The 22,986-nt window shown below is 42.7% G+C and overlaps 1 protein-coding gene across 2 annotated transcripts in view; it reads left to right on the forward strand.

Annotated features, from left to right (window-relative positions):
* Window positions 1–961: 961 nt before the first annotated feature.
* The window catches only part of LOC122813766 (sulfotransferase 1C4-like), a 237,141-nt gene continuing 215,116 nt past the window's right edge, over window positions 962–22,986 (forward strand). For both annotated transcript variants that reach the window (XM_044086257.1, XM_044086256.1), the window contains exon 1: window positions 962–1,163. In XM_044086257.1, coding sequence (XP_043942192.1) covers window positions 989–1,163 — 175 coding nt within the window. In that variant the 5' untranslated portion in view covers window positions 962–988. The remainder of the gene's footprint in view (window positions 1,164–22,986) is intronic.

The following is a 22,986-nucleotide window of genomic DNA, read 5'->3' on the forward strand; positions in this document are numbered from 1 at the left end:
AAAGGAAGGCTGGAGCAGGTTGCAGAAATGGGACCGGATTGGCTGGGGTAGGAGGTAGGGGAGGTGCCACCTGGTTGGTGTGCCAGTAGGAGTGGATTTTTTTTCTTCAGTACAAGATTTGGGGGGGTACACACTGATTAGGTACTGTCTGCATACTGCAGTTTGCATAAGTTCTTTTTTTTTTTTTTTTTTTTTGCTGTTCACCTGAAGAGCTTAGGGGGTGGGGTGCTAGTTGTGGTACTTGTACAAGGCACTTGTTAAGCCAGCCACACTTCTGTCCACTTTCACCAGGTTTAACCATCACAAGCCGTAAATGATTCACACACAGGCCAAGTGAAGAGATTCCAGCCACTCAGAAGACCTGCTTATTTAAAATCCACTTGAAGTGGCTGGTAGTTACATCTATGTTTAGTGAACTATTTGAAAGCACTGTTGGGCAGTTTTAACATCTGCTAACTATTTTAGGGATAGTTCTGGTGTAAAAGGATATTAGGTTTTAAACTGTTCAGCCTTGGACTTGATGACCTAGTAATATTTTCTGGCTCATTTGCTTTATTTAAGGAAATTTGACTATCTGTCTTTGCTACTGCTGCTGCGTGGTTTTTGTAATTTGGGTTGTTTTCCAAATTTATTGTTAGGCTACATTCTGGACTGCAAATTTTCAAAATGAGCTGAAGGAGATAACTAGACAGCTATATTATTTGTTCACTAATCTGACAAATTTATCATCTGAACACGTTATAAATATATTTTTTTACTGCTTACATTTTGTTTTTGTAGTTTGTTTACTGTATAATTTCAAGAAATATTCAAGATGCTTTTGCTCAAAATAATTTTATACAACTTATATAATATTTTCCTTTATTATTACATCTCATTTCTGGGCTTCACTTTGATTTGTATAGCACTTAACAAAGATGACGTTGATAGAATTTATTCTTTTGTTTTGGTCTAAGCATATCTGAGAGAAACCCAGCTGTCCAAGAAGATGTCTGCCACTGTGTATGACTTTCAGGGACTAAAACTTGACAACTTTGAAAGGCTGAAACTGCGCCCTGTGGAAGGGATCCCCCTTATCGAGACAACAGCAGACACATGGGACCAAGTGAAAACATTCCAGGCAAAATCAGATGACCTGCTTATTGCCACGTATCCCAGAGCAGGTGAGAACCATGCACTGTAGAACGCATGCACCAGTGATTCATTTTCTTCTCCACTAAGTGGTTTTGCTATATCTTTGAACTTGTCTGTGGGATGGGACATGCATACTTTAGACAAAATCTAGAAAATTATCAAGCTAAAATTTGTTACTTGGAGGCAAACTGGATTGTGACATGGTTGTCTAGTAAGGCAGTCTTGCATTCATATATAAAGGTTGAAGATCTTTGTCTACCCAGTAGCCACATAAAAATAAATGCTGTAATTCCAAAGATAATACCAAGAGGAAACTTATTTCTGATTGAAGATAAGTTTACAGTGAGATGAGACCTGGAAATCTGTCTGAGATTCATAATTTTATATATAGAGCTATGTCAGTTTGTGTTTCCTTGAACTGATATGGAACATTTCACTTGTACTCATTATTGTTGGGGCTTTATGGCTTTTGATTTTGAAATTTTATTAGAAAGTTGTCTGGTAAAGTGACAGAAAGCATGTGTTTATGTATGAGTGTGTGTGTGTGTGTGTGTGTGTGTGTGTGTGTGTGTGTGTGTGTGTGTGTGTGTGTGTGTGTGTGTGTGTGTGTGTGTGTGTGTGCACGTGTGTGTGTGTGTGTGTGTGTGTGTGTGTGTGTGTGTGTGTGTGTGTGTGTGTGTGTGCGTCTGTGTGTGTGTGTGTGTGTGTGTGTGTGTGTGTGTTCCTGCCTGCATATGTGTGAATGCGTGAATCACAATGTGTGTGTGTGTGTGTGTGTGTGTGTGTGTGTTCCTGCCTACATATGTGTGAATGCATGAATCAGAATGTGTGTGTGTGTGTGTGTGTGTGTGTGTGTGTGTGTGTGTGTGTGTGTGTGTGTGTGTGTGTGTGTGTGTGTGTGTGTGTGTTCCTGCCTACATATGTGTGAATGCATGAATCAGAATGTGTGTGTGTGTGTGTGTGTGTGTGTGTGTGTGTGTGTGTGTGTGTGTGTGTGTGTGTGTGTGTGTGTGTGTGTGTGTGTGTGTAAAACAGACAGCTTTATTCATTGCTCCTCCTATTGACTTATTCTTCCTTGTAGACAGCATTTGGGATCAATAGGGAACAGTTGTAATTTTACGTGGATATAGAATGAGCCTTTATGCGTTCACTAGCCATTGTTTCATTCTTTCTTGCCCTCAAGGAAGTGTACAATGGATCCAAGTTCAGGCTATCCCATGCTTCTGTGTGGGTTGGCCTCCTGCATCCTCCTTGTATATCTCTGCTATTAAATAGTAAAAGTTTAATTTGATAATTGCTAGTATATAGTATATAAAGTCTTTTGTTTCTGGGAACCCTCCTCTGTAAGGGTAAACACAGAACTAACAGGGCTGTAACTTTGCTAATAGCACATGAATATGTTTTGAAAGGTTAGCCTAAAATAACTGAGCAGGGCTTATGCCATATTATTCCAGAACACTAGCTGTTTTGGAGATGGCTGTGAATGTAGAATCAATACCTCAGCTAGCTCATCCAAATTTTCAGAATTAAAGGTTTACTCAACTCATACATATGATGGACTGGCACGGATCAGGATGCAGAAAAATAAAGATGTTAGGTGAATGTCAAGCCAGCACTAAATCAGTGAATTTTAAATCCTTAGAAATAGGCTAAAAATACATAGTCCCTAACAGTGTACTAATTCATACCTTCAGAAATATTTCTGTTTTGGATTGGTGTTCCTTCTAAGTGGATGCATATATGTGCTAAGAACTGTTCGACATCACATGTAACCACTGGTAAACAAAGTCTACATTTCAGCATGTACAATTTTCTAGTAAAATCTGTTAATGGATCTTATTTCAGTAGTATGGAATTTGCACCTTTATGAAAGGAAGCTGAAATTAGTCATGTAACTACTGTGTCAGTTTGTGTTTCATATAATGAGCTGGCAGAAAGGACTGTACAGATTTTGAAATAAGAGGTGAAGAAAATAAAAGGCAAGCCTGAAAACAAGACTCGCTGTACTTATTTAAGCTGCAGAATTTACATTCATATCATCTCCCTCAAATGCTTATGTCACAAAAATGGTGATAACCTCAGAAAGAACAGGAAAGGAAGAAAAAGAGAGCAAACTGGAACGCCCCCAATTATGGTACGTACAGAGAACGCCTGGAACAGCTGTATGTAGATCCAAATTTGACACATGAAAGTTAGCGCTGTGGCATAGAGGGATAAAACCATAACTACAGCCAGGGTAACCTGGATTTGATTAGCGGCTCAAGCATCTGAGGCACTGGAACAGAGGGATGGGCTTTTGTCGGAAATGATCCCTGAGGGGAAGTGTTTGTCCACAGAGAGGAGTAGAACTCAGACATCATAATAACCATCCTCAGCAAGCAAAAGTAGTTTCCAGAACCACCACACCTGAGTGCCCTTAAGATCCACTCTGACCCCTGCTCACTTGGAGAGGTCAGAGAGAGGAAGGGAGATCAGATACACCCAGCAATAGACAAGGTCACTGGGATGGCCAGACAGAATGAAACAGGGTGGAGGGTAGAAAAAATTGATATGTGATTATTAAAGAGGGGTAAATTTAAATCAAAAGATGAAAGGCGAGTAATGGAGGCTCAATACAGCAGGCGACATACATGTTGGTTTGAAAAGTTTATAGAAATGTGGGAGAAACAAACAAATACAGGTTCCATAATACAGAGCTGAAAACAGTTGTGCAGTTCATCGCTGGTTGTGATATGCTCATGGCAGATGGTCCATATACTGAACAGTTAAACAAAGCAGTAAGACTGTTGCATTAAGGACTGTGCACACACTACAACATACAGCTAGATGAGCAGCGTTGGAAATATATACCACAAAGCATTACTAAAAATATTAAAACACACAGTAACACCACCAAGCCAACGGAGCTCGGTCCCTGCAGCAAGAGCAGAAAAATATAACAAAATAAAACCCAAAATCATGCGCAGGGAACCAATGGCACCAAAGGTTCAATGATACACAAAGTCTCTCAGCGCAGTCACTTAATTTCACAAAAGGCGATCCACAGAAGCGATCCACAAAGAAAGACAAAGTAGTAATCCAGTAATTTATTGTACAAGTTAGCGCTTTCACCCGAAGGCTTCTTCAGACTTACAAAAACTCCTATACAATTAATGTTTAAATAATCAACATAGACATATAATTGGTCAGAATTCTAAACCTCATTAGAATACATAATTAATTAATCAGAGTAACACAAAATCATCTTCCAAAGCAGTTAGTAAATCGCACCAAGCACTAATAGAATACAATATATATTACAAGTGCAACATTACTTCTCTTCTTCTGTCAACATTAGCTATACTTTGTTCACTAGCCACACTATATATAGTTATTTGCCTGACTGTCAGGCCAGGTATTAGTTTGGTTTTACTTAGTATATAAGTATTTTTTATATTTTCTATTATATATTGTGGTTCAATTAGTTTTTTATATACACACATTTTTTAACATGTTTTAATACATATATATATATATATATATATATATATATATATATATATTTTTTTTTTTTTTTTTAATGCACTTGTAATATATATTGTATTCTATTAGTGCTTGGTGCGATTTACTAACTGCTTTGAAAGATGATTTTTGTTACTCTGATTAATTAATTATGTATTCTAATGAGGTTTAGAATTCTGACCAATTATGTGTCTATGTTGATTATTTAAACATTAATTGTATAGGAGTTTTTGTAAGTCTGAAGAAGCCTTCGGGTGAAAGCGCTAACATGTACAATAAATTAATGGATTACTACTTTGTCCTTCTTTGTGGATCGCTTCTGTGGATCGCCTTTTGTGAAATTAAGTGACTGCGCTGAGAGACTTTGTGTATCATTGAACCTTTGGTGCCATTGGTTCCCTGCGCATGATTTTGGGTTTTATTACTAAAAATAAAGAAGTTCTGATTATATGGGCTAATCCAATACCAACAGATAAAAAGGTAGAGCAAGAAAACCACATATAATAAAGAAAAAAGGACAAAGATATAATTAATCATTGAAAAAGTATATTTCATAGGTTATTTATTTATTTACATTTGTTGACCGGGAAAGTCCACTGGGCTCAACAACTCATTTTCAGTGAAGGCCCGGGGAGAAAAGCCCCATGCAATCACAGAAATTTTTACACAACATCAGCTTAACTTTGAAAGTAAAAAAAAATTTTTACATAATGCAAATTGAAGTAGACATACAAGACAAATACATATTATAGAGGTATACGATACAAAAAAATAAACCCAGTGTGTTACATTTTTAGTAATTCTGTTTGTATATTCTCATAAGTAAGAATACTGTTTAATCAATTCTGTTTATTCAGCCACAGAAATAAAGAAAGCAAAAGAGATCGGATACGACGACAGATAGTGTAAATAGCAACTATATTGAGTTAGTAAAGGTATTTGTAGTATATAGTGGTAAGTACTAGGCTAGCTGCCTGTATGGACCACTTTAAGCCTAGCCAATTTCCTCTTCAAAGGTGAGGATCAAACCATATACCTTGTGTTTCTGAGGTAAACACCTTAGCCATTATGCCAACCAACAACCCTATTGTTGTGTCTTTCGGCTTTTCCCAGTTAGGGGTCGCCACAGCGGAACTCCAGTCTGCTAATTATTGGCAGTAGATTTTTATGCTCTGAGTTGCCAGCTCTGACACACAACCTTCAACGAAGGTACGCCCATTCACAAATGTCTCCACACAGAAGACGCTTTAGCTGAGAATCGAACAGGACAACGTCTTACTGTGAGGCGACAACACTACCGCAGCACCACCACCGCAGTCAAGGGATATAATGTCATAGAATACTAAGATATGCAAGCAGAAATAAGAGCAATGGGATAAATGCATTCACTTCCAATAGCAGAAGGGCAAAAGGCTAATGAAATGAATGTTCAAGGATACCTAAATCAATGGCATAAATGCATTCTCTACCAATAGTAGCAGGGACAACAGGCTTTCAGGGATACCTAAATATGCTACCACTACATGTAACTGTATATGAACTGCAGAAGAAGGCAATTCTGGGTGCTGAGAAAAGCACTCTTAACAAACATCAAAGATTAAACAGTGCTAATTTCATGAAATCTAACCATACCCTGACAATGGAATGTGGTAATGTCACAGTATTAGAAATTCAAAATGTTTGAAGACATTAAAAAGTGGATATCCACACTCAAACCAAACACCCAGAAAATGCAATGAAATTAGAAACAGACTGCTGAGAAATAAATTTAGAAATTTTGCACCCAGAGAGAAGTAGTAAATGATTGTCAAAAAATGTAAATTGTCCCAGTGATTTGGCAACTCTGAGTTAGTTATTAGTTTAGGGAGTGCATAAGTTGAAATTCATTACATAGGGCAATGTAGTACACTTTTCCCACTTCCTACATAACAACACTTTGCCAACCAGAAAAAAACATCACTTCTACACCTACTAAATCACTACTCAAATAATTGGTACCTACGTTCCACCAACAAATCATTAACAAGCATAACCAAAAGAAAAATTCTGCTAAGATTCCGTTTACTCTAATTGTATTGCAAAGATCTGAAATTCCCTGCCTCTTAACATTAAGGTCAACACCCAGTAAATCTAATTTTAAAATATTTCTCAAATTCCACTTATGAAAAACATGGATATGCTCCTGTTCTGACTCAGGTTAGTAGATAATTCACAGTCACGTTGCTTTGTTAATCTACTAGAAATCCCATTTTTGCATGCTTTCATCATACAACAGTGATTCTTAATTGTTTTGTCACAAACTTAATCTTCTGAGTATATTTTTAAAACTATGTTACTTAAACTTCTGTTACTGTTTTTTATCGCTCTAGAAATGTATTGTATGTTACACATTATCTGATTCTGATTGTTTTGTATTTAGAATTCTCTCCACACATTTCAATATGGAAATGTTTTTCTTCTCTTATATGTGCTATTTTTGTTGTGTGTTTTTTTTTTTTGCTTGTCTATTATATTGCAATATCCCAGTAAAAAAATGTAAAATAAAATGAATAAATAAATAAAATAAATAAATAAACATTTTAAGTAAATGCCCATTGAGTTAATCCAACTTGAAGGTTCAAGAGTTAATGAAATGTCACTTGAATGCATGAACAATACGCTACTGTGGTTATTAGTCATGTACCAACTCCTTCGCTTAAAGGTTTCTGGAATTCATAAATTCCAATGCCCTGGATCAACTTATCCACACCCCCACCAGGGGCAACAATATCCTAGACCAAGTCATTACCAACATGAGTGACCAGTGTTCCATATCTGAAGTCAACTCCTCTTTAGTCAGATCTGACCATAAGCTAATCACCCTAGATATCCGCATCCTGTCCCCACCCACCATTAAGGAAACCACGGAAAAAGATTTCTCCAAGGCCAACTTCATGCTTCTTAAGACAGAAGTGGTGAACTTCATGACACCCATGCAGATGGACAATACAGTTATGACTGCTGAAACCTATACAAATGCACTCTATAAGCACTTACACGAGTGCATGAATCGTGCTATCCCAAACAGAACCAAGACGCTATCCTACAAAAAAAGGAAGCCAATCTGGTGGTCCCCTGCCATAATCAAACTCTACAACAGAAGGAAGAAACTGTTGCAAAAGAGAGTAAAATCCCATGCTTGGAGGAGCTACCTGGTCAGCCTCAGTGAGAAGCTGAGATCCCTTATAAAATCCTCCAAAGCTAGCTACGAAAACAAAATCACCACTGATTCTAAGGGCAACCACAAAGCATTCTATAGCTATATCAAGAATCTCAATGGCAACACCCAGATCTGCTCTTAGTCACAGCACAATGACACAAAAATTACAGAACCAACTGATATTGCCAACATTCTGGCAGATAGGTTCAGTGCTAACTTTACCCCCCCCCCCATCCCCTAAAAGGCCCATATCTATACAGGAAGAATGCACAGTCCCTGTAATCACATCTAAACAGGTAAAAGCTGCACTCTCTAAAACCAAAAACAAAGGATCCATGGGACTGGACAACATCCCAGGCTGCATTTTACAGAAACATCAGAAAAAACTAGTTCCCCACCTAAGCACCATGTTCAATCATAGTCTCACATCACTCTTTGTGCCTACTGAATGGCGCACAGCAACAGTTATCCCACTCCACAAAGGGGGAGCCACCACTGATCCTGGGAACTATCGTCCTATTAGCCTGACGAGCCTGGTCTGCAAGGCCATGGAACGTATCATCATGGAATTCATAAACAAAGACATTGCTAACCTCCAAACTCTGGACCCCACCCAATTCGGGTTTGTGAAAGGCAGATCATGCCTTCTGAATCTGATCAGCTTCTTTGAATCAGTCACCAAAGCCGTAGACGAGGGTAAAGTGGTTCACACAGCTTCTCTTGACCTTGCCAAGGCTTTCGACTCCATCCCCCATTCTGGAATTATTGCTAAACTCACTAAACTAGGTATAAATCCCTACATCACAAGATGAGTTGCCAGCTGGCTCACTGACAGAACCCACACTGTAAAATTGCAGACTCCAAATCTGACTTCAAACCATTGACAAGTGGAGTACCACAGGGTTCAGTCTTGGTACCTCTCCTGTTCGGTATCTACTTCTCTGAAGTACAGGCTAACACAGAAGGCCTTTGGCTAATGAAGTTCACAGATGACTGCAAACTACGAGCCATAGTCGAATTCCCAAATGATGTGGACATCCTACAGAAGGGCCTCACTGAGACAGATGCCTGGTGACAGAGGCATGGCCTCAAGCTCAATGCCCAAATGTGCATTGTCATCCCCTTTGGTAAAAACTCTGTACCCATGAACTACCACATAAACGGAAGTCTACTTAACGCCAAATGTGTTATAAGAGACCTTGGGACCCAGGTGGACAGTAGTCTCTCCTTTAATAATCACATCATCACAGTAGTCAGAAAATCCTTCTATGTGGCACACCTCATCACAAAAGGGTTCTCATCCACGACAAAAGAGGTCATTGTTCCCCTCTACTCAGCACTCATTAGACCCATTATAGAGTACAATGCCCCTTTTGGAATGTACTGCACAAGACATCTGCAGCAGCTGGAAAGGCCACAGGAGTACCTCACAAAGAGGATTACTGGCCTCAAACAGATGCCCTACACTGACCATTTCAAAAAACTCCAGCTTTACTCTGTAGCATATCCCCTACTCCGAGGAGATCTCTGCCTAACATATAAAGCTATGCTAAACTCAGAGCTGTTGGACATGCTACACCTAAAGAAATCCCAATCCCTCCAAGCTGCATGCTCTAGGGACCTAAACCTTGTCACCACAATTAACATGACATGCTGGAGGGATATATTCCTATCCCAAAGACTTCTCATACTCTGGAACAAGCTACCCATGTATGTCAAGCAAAGGTCGTCATTAGTACTCTTCAAGAAAAATCTTGATGAGTGGATGGGAAATAAGAAATACACCCCGGGGATTACTTCTGTGGCTCTGCTCAACGGGGCACAGGAAATTGACTTTCTTGTGTGGCATAAGCCAGGGAACCCTGTTGGCTAGGCTTACTTAGGCCCTTGGGCCAATAGCCTAGTACCTACCTATGAACCTATGAATGTATGTATGTGAGAAGACGTGGTGATCAAATCAGAGAAAGATACATTGAAATTAAACCAGCTTCTGAAAAAGAATAGACCTAGAAGATTCTTTAAGGAATGTAGGAGTGCCAACATGTTCTTTGACAGAGACATAGGATGTACTTTGAAGTTGCATTTAGAAAGCCTGTACCTGTCCTGGTTGTGCAGACATGAATACCAAGAAGAAGAACCCTTATTTTACCTTTGGAGATGGAAGAAGAAATTCCCCCAGATTCAGCAAGCCCTGCACGGCGCGCATGATCAGTGTAAGAGGTACTGTTGGCAATATGGCGGCCGAGTGATCTACGTACGTGCCTGTTTGACATGCATGAGTGCTCTTGCACTAGTCCTGCCCATTCCCAGCCCCCGTATGCAAATTACTCCATTTGCAGGAGAAAACCATGCAAATGAAGTAAATATGCTATCCGGGAAGCTGGAATCAGGCCATGCAGGACTAGCATAATCTGCAGAAATGTACTCGGTTAGTAACCGAGTACAGTTCTGCAAAATCCAAAATGGAGACATGACAGCTCCAAATAAAGGCTGCATATCATTGAAGAAGCATGCAAATTGCCAAGAATAAGGCCATTAGCATTGCAAACAGTACAAAAGTAAAAAATACAACTTTAATTTTATTTCCGCCAATCATGGCTTGTTAAGCATAGGGCAGTGGCGTGCAAACGGAATCGGTGGGAAAATAAGAAAATAAACCTAAAACAAGCATTCTAACTAAAATCAGAATTCTGGCATGCAAGTCAGTGGCAGGCAAGAGACATAATAGTGGTTGCTAACGGGGGAGGCTCATTGTGACACACATAACTATGCATTAGCAGGCAATTGTATGCAAATTAAGGGGAAGGATAGTGAATCTCAGTTTTCCCCAGCATGTGAGGCAGGTCCCAACGTTGTAAGAGTAGGAATAGCTGAGTGCAAGACTAGGAGGTAGGTGCCATCATGGGTGGGTGTGTCAGGCATACTGTAGGCAGATTGGAGGCCTGTGGCTTGGGTGTGCACCCAGCATAGCACAGCTAAGCTAGGGGGTGTGTCAAAACCTGCCAAGCACTCTCTACAAAGTGTAAGCAGGTGTGCGTGCTGCGCATCAAGGTCTACTAAAGAAAAATGAAGTTAAACCAGGAAATAGCAGCAATGTGCCCATTTGAGCACTCTGTTTGCACGGCATGCATGCGGGCTCAAACAGGGAGGCAATGGGAAGGGAAAACAGCAGTAGGAAGGTAATCAAGGAGAACTAGCCTAGCTGGCAGGTGAAATGTATCAGAATCAGCCAATTACACAGGCTGCAGACCAGCCCAGCCCAGGACACTACTATAAACTAAGCAAACACCTTCACCACTGGTGTTTACCACACTCTACACCACCGGTGTATACAAGCAGGGAAATTTTAACAAACAAACCTACAAAATGAGAAGGGCTGCAGCAGGCAACATAGAACAACATGTGCAAGAGGCTGAGGGTGGTGAGGATGTGAATGCTGCTGAACAACCCACAGTGAGGAGACGGAGAAGAGTGTATAGACCCAGGGTAACCTACCAGGGGCTACATGAGCTGGAGATAGTAGAGCACTATAGGATGGACAGAGACCTCCTACAGCAAATAGTTGAGCTGTGCTGGCCATACCTGACACACCAAACTGACTGAGGGGATTCATCACAGTGGATACCAAGGTATGTCTAGGCCTAGGTATACTAGCCACAGGTACCACCCAAATCACAACTGGGGATATCATGGGGATCTCACTGGCATCAACACCCAGAGTATTCCACCAGTTTCTGAATGCCATGTCAGCACATGCCAGTGAGCATGTATATTTCCTCAACACCCGTGAGGTGCTGACCAGCAATATGAATCTCTACCACCAAATAGCAGAATACCCTGGGGTAGTGGGTGCTATAGACTGCATGCACATACGCATCAAATCACCACCCGTTGAGCAGGGTAAGACCTATCTCAACCACAGGGGCATCCCCTCCATCAACTGCCAGGTTGTATGTGATGCCAAGGGCATTATAATGAATGTGTGTGCTGGCTGCCCTGGAAGCTATGATGATTTCCACATATGGCATTTGACGCAGCTGTACCAAAGATTTGCCAGTGGGGATATCCCCTATGGTCACCTAGTGGGGGATGCTAGGTACACACTGGAGCCATGGCTGCTGACACCCATCAGAAATGCACACACACCTGAACAAGAACGCCTTAATGAGGCACACGCACAGGCCAGATGTATAATAGAGCATGTGTTTGGGATGCTCAGGTCATGGTTCCAGAGTCTGGACACATCCGGTGGAGCCTTGCAGTATTCACCAGCTACATGTACCCAAATGGTTATGGTATGTGCTATGCTACACAATATGATCCTGGGGAAACAGCTGCAGCAGGAACAGCATGGAGCAGGGCCACACAGCCCACCACCAATACCAAAGCCTGCACAGGCACAGAGTGACCTGGAGGAGGAAGAACCTGAGCTTACCCCAGTAGGCAGAAAAAGGTGTGCCCAGTATGTCCTGGACTTGGCAAAGAGGCAATGCATAGCACATGCACTGACATAGTAGGGTCCCAGGGAATGACATCTCTCTCCAACTCGCACATAGAGTAAAAGGGATGCCAAACATGACACCACCTGTGCTTAACCATGTATAGGGAGTGTACTATGTGCATCTGACATAGGCAGCCCTCCAGCAGCAGCCGCAAGTCTGGCATACCCACAAGATATGTCGATCAACCTACCAATTGCCAAATGGATTAGAATGTGTTGTTACCTGTAGCTATGGTATGGATGTGAGCATGCAAGGGAATTGGGTGGCTGAATGTTACAGCAGCAGACAGTAGACACCCATAGTGGCACCCTGACATGTGTAACACATACTGGAGTCACCATAGTAACCAGTACTACACAGGGTGACAAAACCCACTGCAGGTATTGTGCTGAGCGACATGTGTGTCCATATGACCCACACATGCCAGTCATGATGGTTCGCATATCCAACAACTGTCGAAACCAGCAGGACAGGTGTAGACAAACCCAAACAGGGCCTGTGCCATGGCCCCAGACTGATGGATATGGTTATCCCCATCCCCAGGCCTACACAGACAGACCACAGTAGGGCAGTGGGATATTAGTTCTGAAAGTCAGACAACAATATGTAGGGCAACCAAAGCCACGAGCTGTAGTACAATGGTGTGCCTCTAGTGAGCATGATAGTTAGCAATACAGAATGAAATAGAGTACATGACACACCAGTACAGTCATAGTAAATGTGTACAGGTGTCACTTGTGCCCCCCATCCTACATAGCAATGTAAAAAGAGTCAGGTGTGCCCCCCCAAACCTATGTAGAAATATTCAGGTGAGCCCCCCCCCATCCTACATATTAATGTAATAACAGTCAGGTGTGCCCCCCCCCACTCCTGTGTATAAATGTAGAAACAGTTAGATGTGCCTCCCCCTGCTATGCAGAAATGTAGTAACAGTCAAAGGCAACTGATCAATGGATATCCTGCAGAACACAGCATGCTACCTGTTGGTGTACAACACAAAGGCCAGCACTGCAGCACAAACTACCTGGACATGATCCACACATCCACTACAGATGACTATACTGGGCATGCTCACACACTTAAACACATGAAAGTCATGACTGCAAACACCAGTGGACCAGACATATGTGGCAGTTGCAGATGTTAGTGCAGACACTCGTCAGCATGTACCACTCATGCCTTGCACACACAGTGGATAGGAATACAGACATATATGTCAGGGTGACACAGTATAATAAGCCAAAGGTAGATGTACATAGATGTGTGAAAGAGGGTGACTGTGACAAGGAGCCATCTAGGCCTGTCCCACCCAGCACACAGCCAAAGGGCCCCAAACACAAGAGGTGCAGATGCCACTCACTGCAAATACTAGCCACCAGTATCTGTCAGCATTACAGACTATGTGGTGCATGTGCCAGCTTTGAAAGATGACTGTACAAGGAAGTAGTCATCTAGCAGCAGTACACACGAATCTGTGACATATGACCCCGTGTGTGCCCGCATGTGGCGTGTCAACCCGTACATGAATGGGCTATGGTCCATGCACGCACTGCCCTCCCCATAGCCCTACTATGACAAGCCTGCTGAGGTAATCCAATGTGAAATACACCTTTGGGAGAGTTGTAGCCCAGTAATCTCCATAGAGCATCCTGTAACTGCGTACTGCTGTAGAATGATAAAGTAACTAGGTAGGTGTTCTAACCCCAGACTTGGCAACTGTGAGTGTGCGTGTGTGCGTGTCTGTCTGTCTCTGATTGTGTAATGTGCAATGCTTTTTAGGGTACTCACACTCCTTACAATTAACATACTCAATTTAGGCAAGGCTGCTGATGTCACCCACCTAGAAATACACCTCTGGGAAGGTTGTAGCCCAGTAATCTCCGTAGCACGTCCTGTAACTGCATACTGCTGTAGTGTGATAAAGTAGCTAGGTAGGTGTTCTAACCCCAGACTTGACAACTGTGTGCATTAGTGTTTGTGTGCACGTCTGACTGTGTAGAGTGCAATGTTTTTTAGGGTACTCACACTCCTTATGATTAACATACTCAGCTTAGGCAAGGCTGCTGATGTCACCCATCTAGAAATACACCACTGGGAGGGTTGTAGCCCAGTACTCTCTGTAGCGCGTCCTGTAACAGCATACTGCTGGATTGTGCTTTAGAACTGTGGTAGGATTCCATCCCCACCCATGGCAGTTCTGGATGTTTTGTGTGTGTTTCAATGTCTGTATACGGAGCAATGCATTAAAGGCTAGTCACACTTAGTACATTTCACATGGCCTACTTTGGCAATCCTGCTGATGTCATTAATTGTGAAATACAACTTTGGGAAAGGAGTACTTCAGCAATGTACGTGGTGCGTACTATAACTACTTAGTGCTGTGGTGCATTAACTAAGGTAGGGGTTCTACTCCCAAACATGACAGGTGTGTGTGTGTGTGTGTGTGTGTGTGTGTGTGTGTGTGTGTGTGTGTGTGTGTGTGTGTGTGTGTGTGTGTGTGTTTGTAACTCATATCCTGTGTAGAAGTGGTTGTCAGCATGTGACACCTATGGCCAATGTGGAGTGTGTTTTGCATATTTATTATATGGTGGCCCTACTATATATCACAATGTCCACTATACAGGGATACCAGATGTTAAATAGCTGAGAGGCTAGGATGCAATGCCATACCCATACATGTGACATCAAGGCCAGGCAATTTCAGTTAGTGACCCCAGTATTACCCAGAGCACACTCGCAACCCATATCTCATACACACACACATGCCTAGGCAACAGACAATATGTGGGTAGTACACTGCATATTGGCCACTGCTAGTAACTATGGAGTGATAGCAGTGGGCTACAGAGGACATGTCACCCTGTCCATCTGTCCAATATGCACGTACATGCTGACAGTGCACCTCCCCCATGTTCCCCAATGGACACCTGCACCACCTGTGGTGCCATCACATGTGACCCACAATGGACATACCATGCCTGACAACATGCCCTGTATGGACAGATACCACTGACACCAGGGTATGATGTTAGCATGCTATCAATGTAGGTGCAGAGTAAACCTGCTGCCCATTACCGGTCCCCACCACAGGTGGGCAAGACTGGCACATATGATGCTAATCTGTGTTCACAACATGGGCCAGACACCCCAGGTAAGTTCCACATGTCACTGTACATGCATGAGGGAGGTGTGCACATCCCAGACACCGTCCATGTCATGGACTAAGGTATATATACATGGCTAGCAATGCACACCATTGGCCACACACAATAGTCACATAGGTGATTGGATGTGGGGATACAATACCCACCTGTGTTGGCAAATGCGGACACTACAGCCCTGAGACACAATGCGGACCATTGTCATGTGGCCTGATGCCAAGGCATACCCATCGCCTACCCTTGTATAGCCTGCTGCCACAGTCGACTACCACACACCCGTGCAGACATGCACCCATGCATGTCAGTACTGGCACCCTCTGTGTTTGTCTGTGTGTTGTATATTGCATATGTTCACATCCACACTGACTACAACCCCCATTGGCATACTGAAACATGCTGTCTGATGTCAGATACCTCCTCATACCCTTTGTCCATACAACCTCCATATGACCCATGTGGTGCATGTGATACCTGCACAGTGATGTACTGTGGCAATCCTGCCACAGATGACTTATACTCCTGGCCCTGCCAAGTGTGTCAATATGTGTGTGTCCCTGTGAGAGTGTGGCTGTGTTGACACTGGCACCTGTTCATACGGACAGGCATGTGTATGTCACCTACTGTATAGCTACCATATCCCTGTTGCAGATGTCACTCACCATCACATATATGTTCTGAGGACTCCACAACAGGTAACACATGTGGCGCATCCAATAACTGCATCAAACTGTGATAGCACTACATAGTTGTCAGGGGTTTGATACCCTGTGCTGGTAGATGTGTGTCACACACAAGCTGCAGTTTTACTCTCCCACCCCTCCCTGAGATGTCTTTGCCTTGGTTTGCCTCTCCCACTCCCTCTCTGGTGGATGTAGAGACCTACATTTGCTTTGCTTAGGCAGCAGCAGGTGTATTTTAAGTGATGCTCAGGATCAGTCGATGGCCTCTGCACAAATTGCAGCCCTCCCCTAGCTGATTTCATGTGGAGCAGCTGTGGTAACATTCACATAACCAATTGCATGGTAACACACTCCAATATCTAGAAACATCATGTTGTTGTTGGCCCTTGTCAGTCACTGTGAGCAGGAACTAGATCTGTTGGTTGGCAAACAACAGCTGAGATGGATTGGAAATTTACCTCTAACAACATATACTATGGAAACAGGGCAACAAACAGGAGGGGGATGTACCTGACCTGACTACAGACTGTAAGTGCTGCTATACTGCATGTGGAGTACTGTTGGTTTAACAGTGTGTGTGTGTGTGTGTGTGTGTGTGTGTGGATATGACTTTCCTACATGTCTCCATACCTGCCATGTCAGTTCCATGTTTATGTGGAATCCCTATCTGCAGGGTCAGCTGCAGACAGGGCAGTGTGTTGTGGCTGTGGTGTCATGTGTTACCAATGGAGCATCTATCTGTGGACTGCAGATGGTAGTGTGAGGATTGCAGTCTGTAGATGGTGACTGCCGTGACAGTTACCGGCTTCTTATTCCTCATAGGGCATATGTTGCCACAAACCCTGTTACAACAGTATATGCATGAGGTTATCATAGCAACATGTCATTATTGGCCATGTGAATGTGCTGCCAGCCACAACCCTGTCAACCTGTATACATATGTTGTGCATGACGTGGTGCATATGTGCTGTACACCATAAGTAGTGTCATCATATCCGCTAACAAGCCAGTGAGATGTCAGACTGCTTCACATGTAATGTACAGTAGGGGTTATATGTGATGACATAATCTGGACATTCTGTGGATGTTTACACAGTCCTTCCTGTGTGTGGGCATCATTTTTCCAGACAGTAGGTAGCAATACCTCTTACAGGAGAACCGGCACACTCAAGGCGGCTACATATTTGTAGGCTAGCCTCGAATTTGCTCACTTTGGGTACGTAGTGCTTACTGTCGCGCAGACACAAGCCTCCAGCTACATCTGCCTACAGATAGTTTGTGTCAGATTTGTTGAGCCTGTAAACATAAACTCACACATACCTCCGGTGACATCTGCCTACAGATAGTTTGCATCAGATTTGCTGAGCCTGTGCACTTAAACTTGCTAACCAGTGCTGACATATGCTTACTACAGCTTATTGCTGCTTAACCTAACTACTGCTTTATGCATTATGATACTGACACCTTACATGTGCATTTCCTGCAGTACTCCAAGTCATATATATATATATAATATATATATGTTATTTCATGGCCGCAGTACTCCAGTTCATATATATATATATATGTTATTCCATGGGTTATGCTACATACATACATATTACCCATAACGTGGTTTGGCATGGGAACTGTTATATCTCAGTACCTTCCCTGTGTCCCCCACTCCTTTCTCTTTGACATCCATGGACCAGTCCCATTAGTACGGGTTCATCCAACCCCAGCATGCCTCAGTCCATAATGTGATACCCATCATTCTCTTCCCCCCTGTTCCTCCTCCACATCAATCATCCTTCCTACAGGTTCCAGCTGAATCTAACCACACCACAACACATTGCCCACTCTCCACCTCTCTGGACCCTTCACATGAGTTGTCCCAACCCATGGATCTTCAGGCTTCCACACATGTAGTCCATGAGCATACATTACCATCTTTGCTTACCTGTGAGGCATGGAATGTTACCCCATTGACTCTTTTAGCAGAATTTTGGGGTTGTCCTGCCAGGGATGAACATGTGTTTCTTTAAGATTAGACATAGCAGGTTGACACTGTGTTTTCTACTGGTAGTATCCTGCCAGTAGTCAGGAGGCAGTGCTGTGCTACGCTTAGCAGTGCGTATTATTTTTATGCATGATATTTGGCTTTTGGCATTGATTTCCCTTCATCACTTGTTATATGTGTGTCTTGTATCCTTGAGACATGTGTATGTACACTGTATGGGGTCCTGGGAACTTCTACACTTAATTACAATAACACCTCACATCTGGACTTACTGCAATACTCCAGTTCACATATGTATGTTCTGTAGTCAGTTATAGCACATATGACTGTCTACTGATGCCTTTCACAGGTTCAGTTTGGTTATACTATGGCGAGGACATGTTTACTACTAACTCATTCTTCTGTACCTCTGTAATGGCTTGGTGGATAGCTACTGGGACTATGGTGTATAGAGTCCTGGGTTCATGACCTGCATGGCTGTTTATTTTGTTGCTGGGCTGGCAAAGGCTGGATATAGAGTGATTAAGGCACTTTAAAGCAGTTGTAAGGACTTACGCCCACTTACTAGTGCGTGCATATGCTTATTATAGCTTATGTGTGCTTACACCGTTTAATAGTGCCTTATTCCATCTGGCACTGATACGTCACATGTGCATTTTTTGCGGTACTCCAGTTTATATATATATATATATATATATATATATATATATATATATATATATGCTATTTAGTGGGTTTTGCAACAAAACTATTGGTTATAGCCTGCTTTGCCATGTAAAATTGACTGTGCTACAGTGGGACTCAAACTGGGAATGCCTGCTCATCGGTCAGATGCTCTACCCACTACACTATTGCTGTTCTGCTTCATTTGCATATTTCTACCATACTGTCATACCCATGTTTCCTTCCCCGGCCCGCGGGCTCCAAGTACACAGCATCCATCCATTCTCCAGTTGCTAGCCCAGCCATACCACACCTCCACACATTTCCCTCTCTGCATGTCTCAGTACTCCTCCATTATACTGTCTCGACCCAAGCTTTTGCAGGCTCTTCATCTGTTTAGTCCATGTATGTACAAGCCTTCTCCTGATCCTCCTCTGATACTAGTGGAAACATCGATGTGACTCACAATTTTTGGTCCGTACCACCAGGGATGGACAGGTTGTGGTGTCAAGAGTAGACTTAGCTGGTCTACACTGTTTCTCCCACTGGTAGCATCCTGCCAGGGGTTTGAAAAGCAGCAGTTTGCTCACACACCTGGCCAGCCTCATCTCCCGGTTCCACGGAACCGACGCACCAGGTGTGACATTCTGTGCAGGAAGCACTCCCACATGCCCCCACGGCATGCACCGTTTTTCATTATCCTCTTCAGTATTATGCAAGACCACTGTTCTCACAGTATGATTGGGCAGGCACTGTTCTTTGATACACACAGACTGCTCGAAATACTGTGATTGAGTAAATGCACATGTTTGCTGGTATTAATCTACATACTTACATACATTTTCTATACTTTTGACTGACTGTGCTGGATATGTTTGTGATAGCAGCTGAATGTGTATCTGCCATGGCTTAGTGGTAACTCATGTAGACTATAGTGTGCAGGATGGGGGGGTTGCAACCTGGGAGTGCTGATTATTTTGTGAATGGGCACTATGAGAGCTGTTGGCTACAGAGTGACTACGGCACTATAGAGCAATTGCAGGTGGGTATATGCTGGTTTGCGTAAGGCTCAGCATTGCTGACCTCCAGTTGTGGTGTCTTACACTGAGTTAACTTCTACATTGCTTAACCAGTGTGGGCATTGCTTACAGGCTTACACCCGCTTGCTCCCGCATATCCCCAAGCAACTTCATGTATTTAGTTTACATTTGTTGACTGGGACAATTCGACTGGCTGCTTGTCCATTTTCAGTGGTGGCCCAGGGAGTAGAGCTCCACAGTAAACCCCAGGTACTCATTTCAAGTAATACTGAGGTGTTTTCATTCATAGAGAGTTACAGACGTAACATAGCTACGTCCCACATTCTTCATGCCTAGTTTACGTTAACATGTCGGTATTATACATGCTTAGGTCAGGTTTACATGTCAGGTATGCCTGTTGACAAAGGACAGTTTAAGGTGAAGTTATATCCCAGTTTAACAGTTCTGGATAGGTTACACTCAGGTATTCGGGTTAGGTTTACTTATTCCATACCTGTGTGGTAGAGTAGAAGAGAATAGTGAAGGAGTAGGTAGGTAGGTAGAGGGGAGATATTGTAACTGTACAGCAGGCTGTTGGAATAATTGGTAGGGGAGCAATAGGGAAGGTTAGAAGGATGTTGGGATTTGTATGCGATGCAGGACAAGAGGTGTCGGTTTCACTAGTTGATGTAGGGGTATAGAGTGTAAGTTGGGGGGGGGGTTCACCAGGTGGTGAGCATGCGCTGATCCAAGTGTTCTTGAGGTGTTCCTTCATGTGTTATTTACATGTGTCCTGTGGGAAAGCTGAGGTAATACATGTGGGTAGGGGGTTCCAGATTCTGCCAATATAGTTGAGGAAGAGGGCTTTTCGTCTCGGTATTTTGGGCATCGGGATTCTGTGCATTCGGGATTTTTTAGGGACCCATATATATATATATATATATATATATATATATATATATATATATATATATATATATATTTATATATATATGTGTGTATGTGTGTGTGTGTGGATATGACTTTCCTACATGTCTCCATACCTGCCATGTCAGTTCCATGTTTATGTGGAATCCCCATCTGCAGGGTCAGCTGCAGACAGGGCAGTGTGTTGTGGCTGTGGTGTCATGTGTTACCAATGGAGCATCTATCTGTGGACTGCAGATGGTAGTGTGAGGATTGCAGTCTGTAGATGGTGACTGCCGTGACAGTTACCGGCTTCTTATTCCTCATAGGGCATATGTTGCCACAAACCCTGTTACAACAGTATATGCATGAGGTTATCATAGCAACATGTCATTATTGGCCATGTGAATGTGCTGCCAGCCACAACCCTGTCAACCTGTATACATATGTTGTGCATGACGTGGTGCATATGTGCTGTACACCATAAGTAGTGTCATCATATCCGCTAACAAGCCAGTGAGATGTCAGACTGCTTCACATGTAATGTACAGTAGGGGTTATATGTGATGACATAATCTGGACATTCTGTGGATGTTTACACAGTCCTTCCTGTGTGTGGGCATCATTTTTCCAGACAGTAGGTAGCAATACCTCTTACAGGAGAACCGGCACACTCAAGGCGGCTACATATTTGTAGGCTAGCCTCGAATTTGCTCACTTTGGGTACGTAGTGCTTACTGTCGCGCAGACACAAGCCTCCAGTTACATCTGCCTACAGATAGTTTGTGTCAGATTTGTTGAGCCTGTAAACATAAACTCACACATACCTCCGGTGACATCTGCCTACAGATAGTTTGCATCAGATTTGCTGAGCCTGTGCACTTAAACTTGCTAACCAGTGCTGACATATGCTTACTACAGCTTATTGCTGCTTAACCTAACTACTGCTTTATGCATTATGATACTGACACCTTACATGTGCATTTCCTGCAGTACTCCAAGTCATATATATATAATATATATATGTTATTTCATGGCCGCAGTACTCCAGTTCATATATATATATATGTTATTCCATGGGTTATGCTACATACATACATATTACCCATAACGTGGTTTGGCATGGGAACTGTTATATCTCAGTACCTTCCCTGTGTCCCCCACTCCTTTCTCTTTGACATCCATGGACCAGTCCCATTAGTACGGGTTCATCCAACCCCAGCATGCCTCAGTCCATAATGTGATACCCATCATTCTCTTCCCCCCTGTTCCTCCTCCACATCAATCATCCTTCCTACAGGTTCCAGCTGAATCTAACCACACCACAACACATTGCCCACTCTCCACCTCTCTGGACCCTTCACATGAGTTGTCCCAACCCATGGATCTTCAGGCTTCCCACACATGTAGTCCGCGAGCATACATTACCATCTTTGCTTACCTGTGAGGCATGGAATGTTACCCCATTGACTCTTTTTAGCAGAATTTTTGGGGTTGTCCTGCCAGGGATGAACATGTGTTTCTTTAAGATTAGACATAGCAGGTTGACACTGTGTTTTCTACTGGTAGTATCCTGCCAGTAGTCAGGGAGGCAGTGCTGTGCTACGCTTAGCAGTGCGTATTATTTTTATGCATGATATTTGGCTTTTGGCATTGATTTCCCCTTCATCACTTGTTATATGTGTGTCTTGTATCCTTGAGACATGTGTATGTACACTGTATGGGGTCCTGGGAGCTTCTACACTTAATTACAATAACACCTCACATCTGGACTTACTGCAATACTCCAGTTCACATATGTATGTTCTGTAGTCAGTTATAGCACATATGACTGTCTACTGATGCCTTTCACAGGTTCAGTTTGGTTATACTATGGCGAGGACATGTTTACTACTAACTCATTCTTCTGTACCTCTGTAATGGCTTGGTGGATAGCTACTGGGACTATGGTGTATAGAGTCCTGGGTTCATGACCTGCATGGCTGTTTATTTTGTTGCTGGGCTGGCAAAGGCTGGATATAGAGTGATTAAGGCACTTTAAAGCAGTTGTAAGGACTTACGCCCACTTACTAGTGCGTACATATGCTTATTATAGCTTATGTGTGCTTACACCGTTTAATAGTGCCTTATTCCATCTGGCACTGATACGTCACATGTGCATTTTTTGCGGTACTCCAGTTTATATAGATATATATATATATATATATATATATATATATATA

The sequence above is a fragment of the Protopterus annectens genome, chromosome 10.part0, assembly GCF_019279795.1.
Source record: "Protopterus annectens isolate FY-2018-M chromosome 10.part0, PAN1.0, whole genome shotgun sequence".
Classification (NCBI taxonomy): Eukaryota; Metazoa; Chordata; order Ceratodontiformes; family Protopteridae; genus Protopterus; species Protopterus annectens.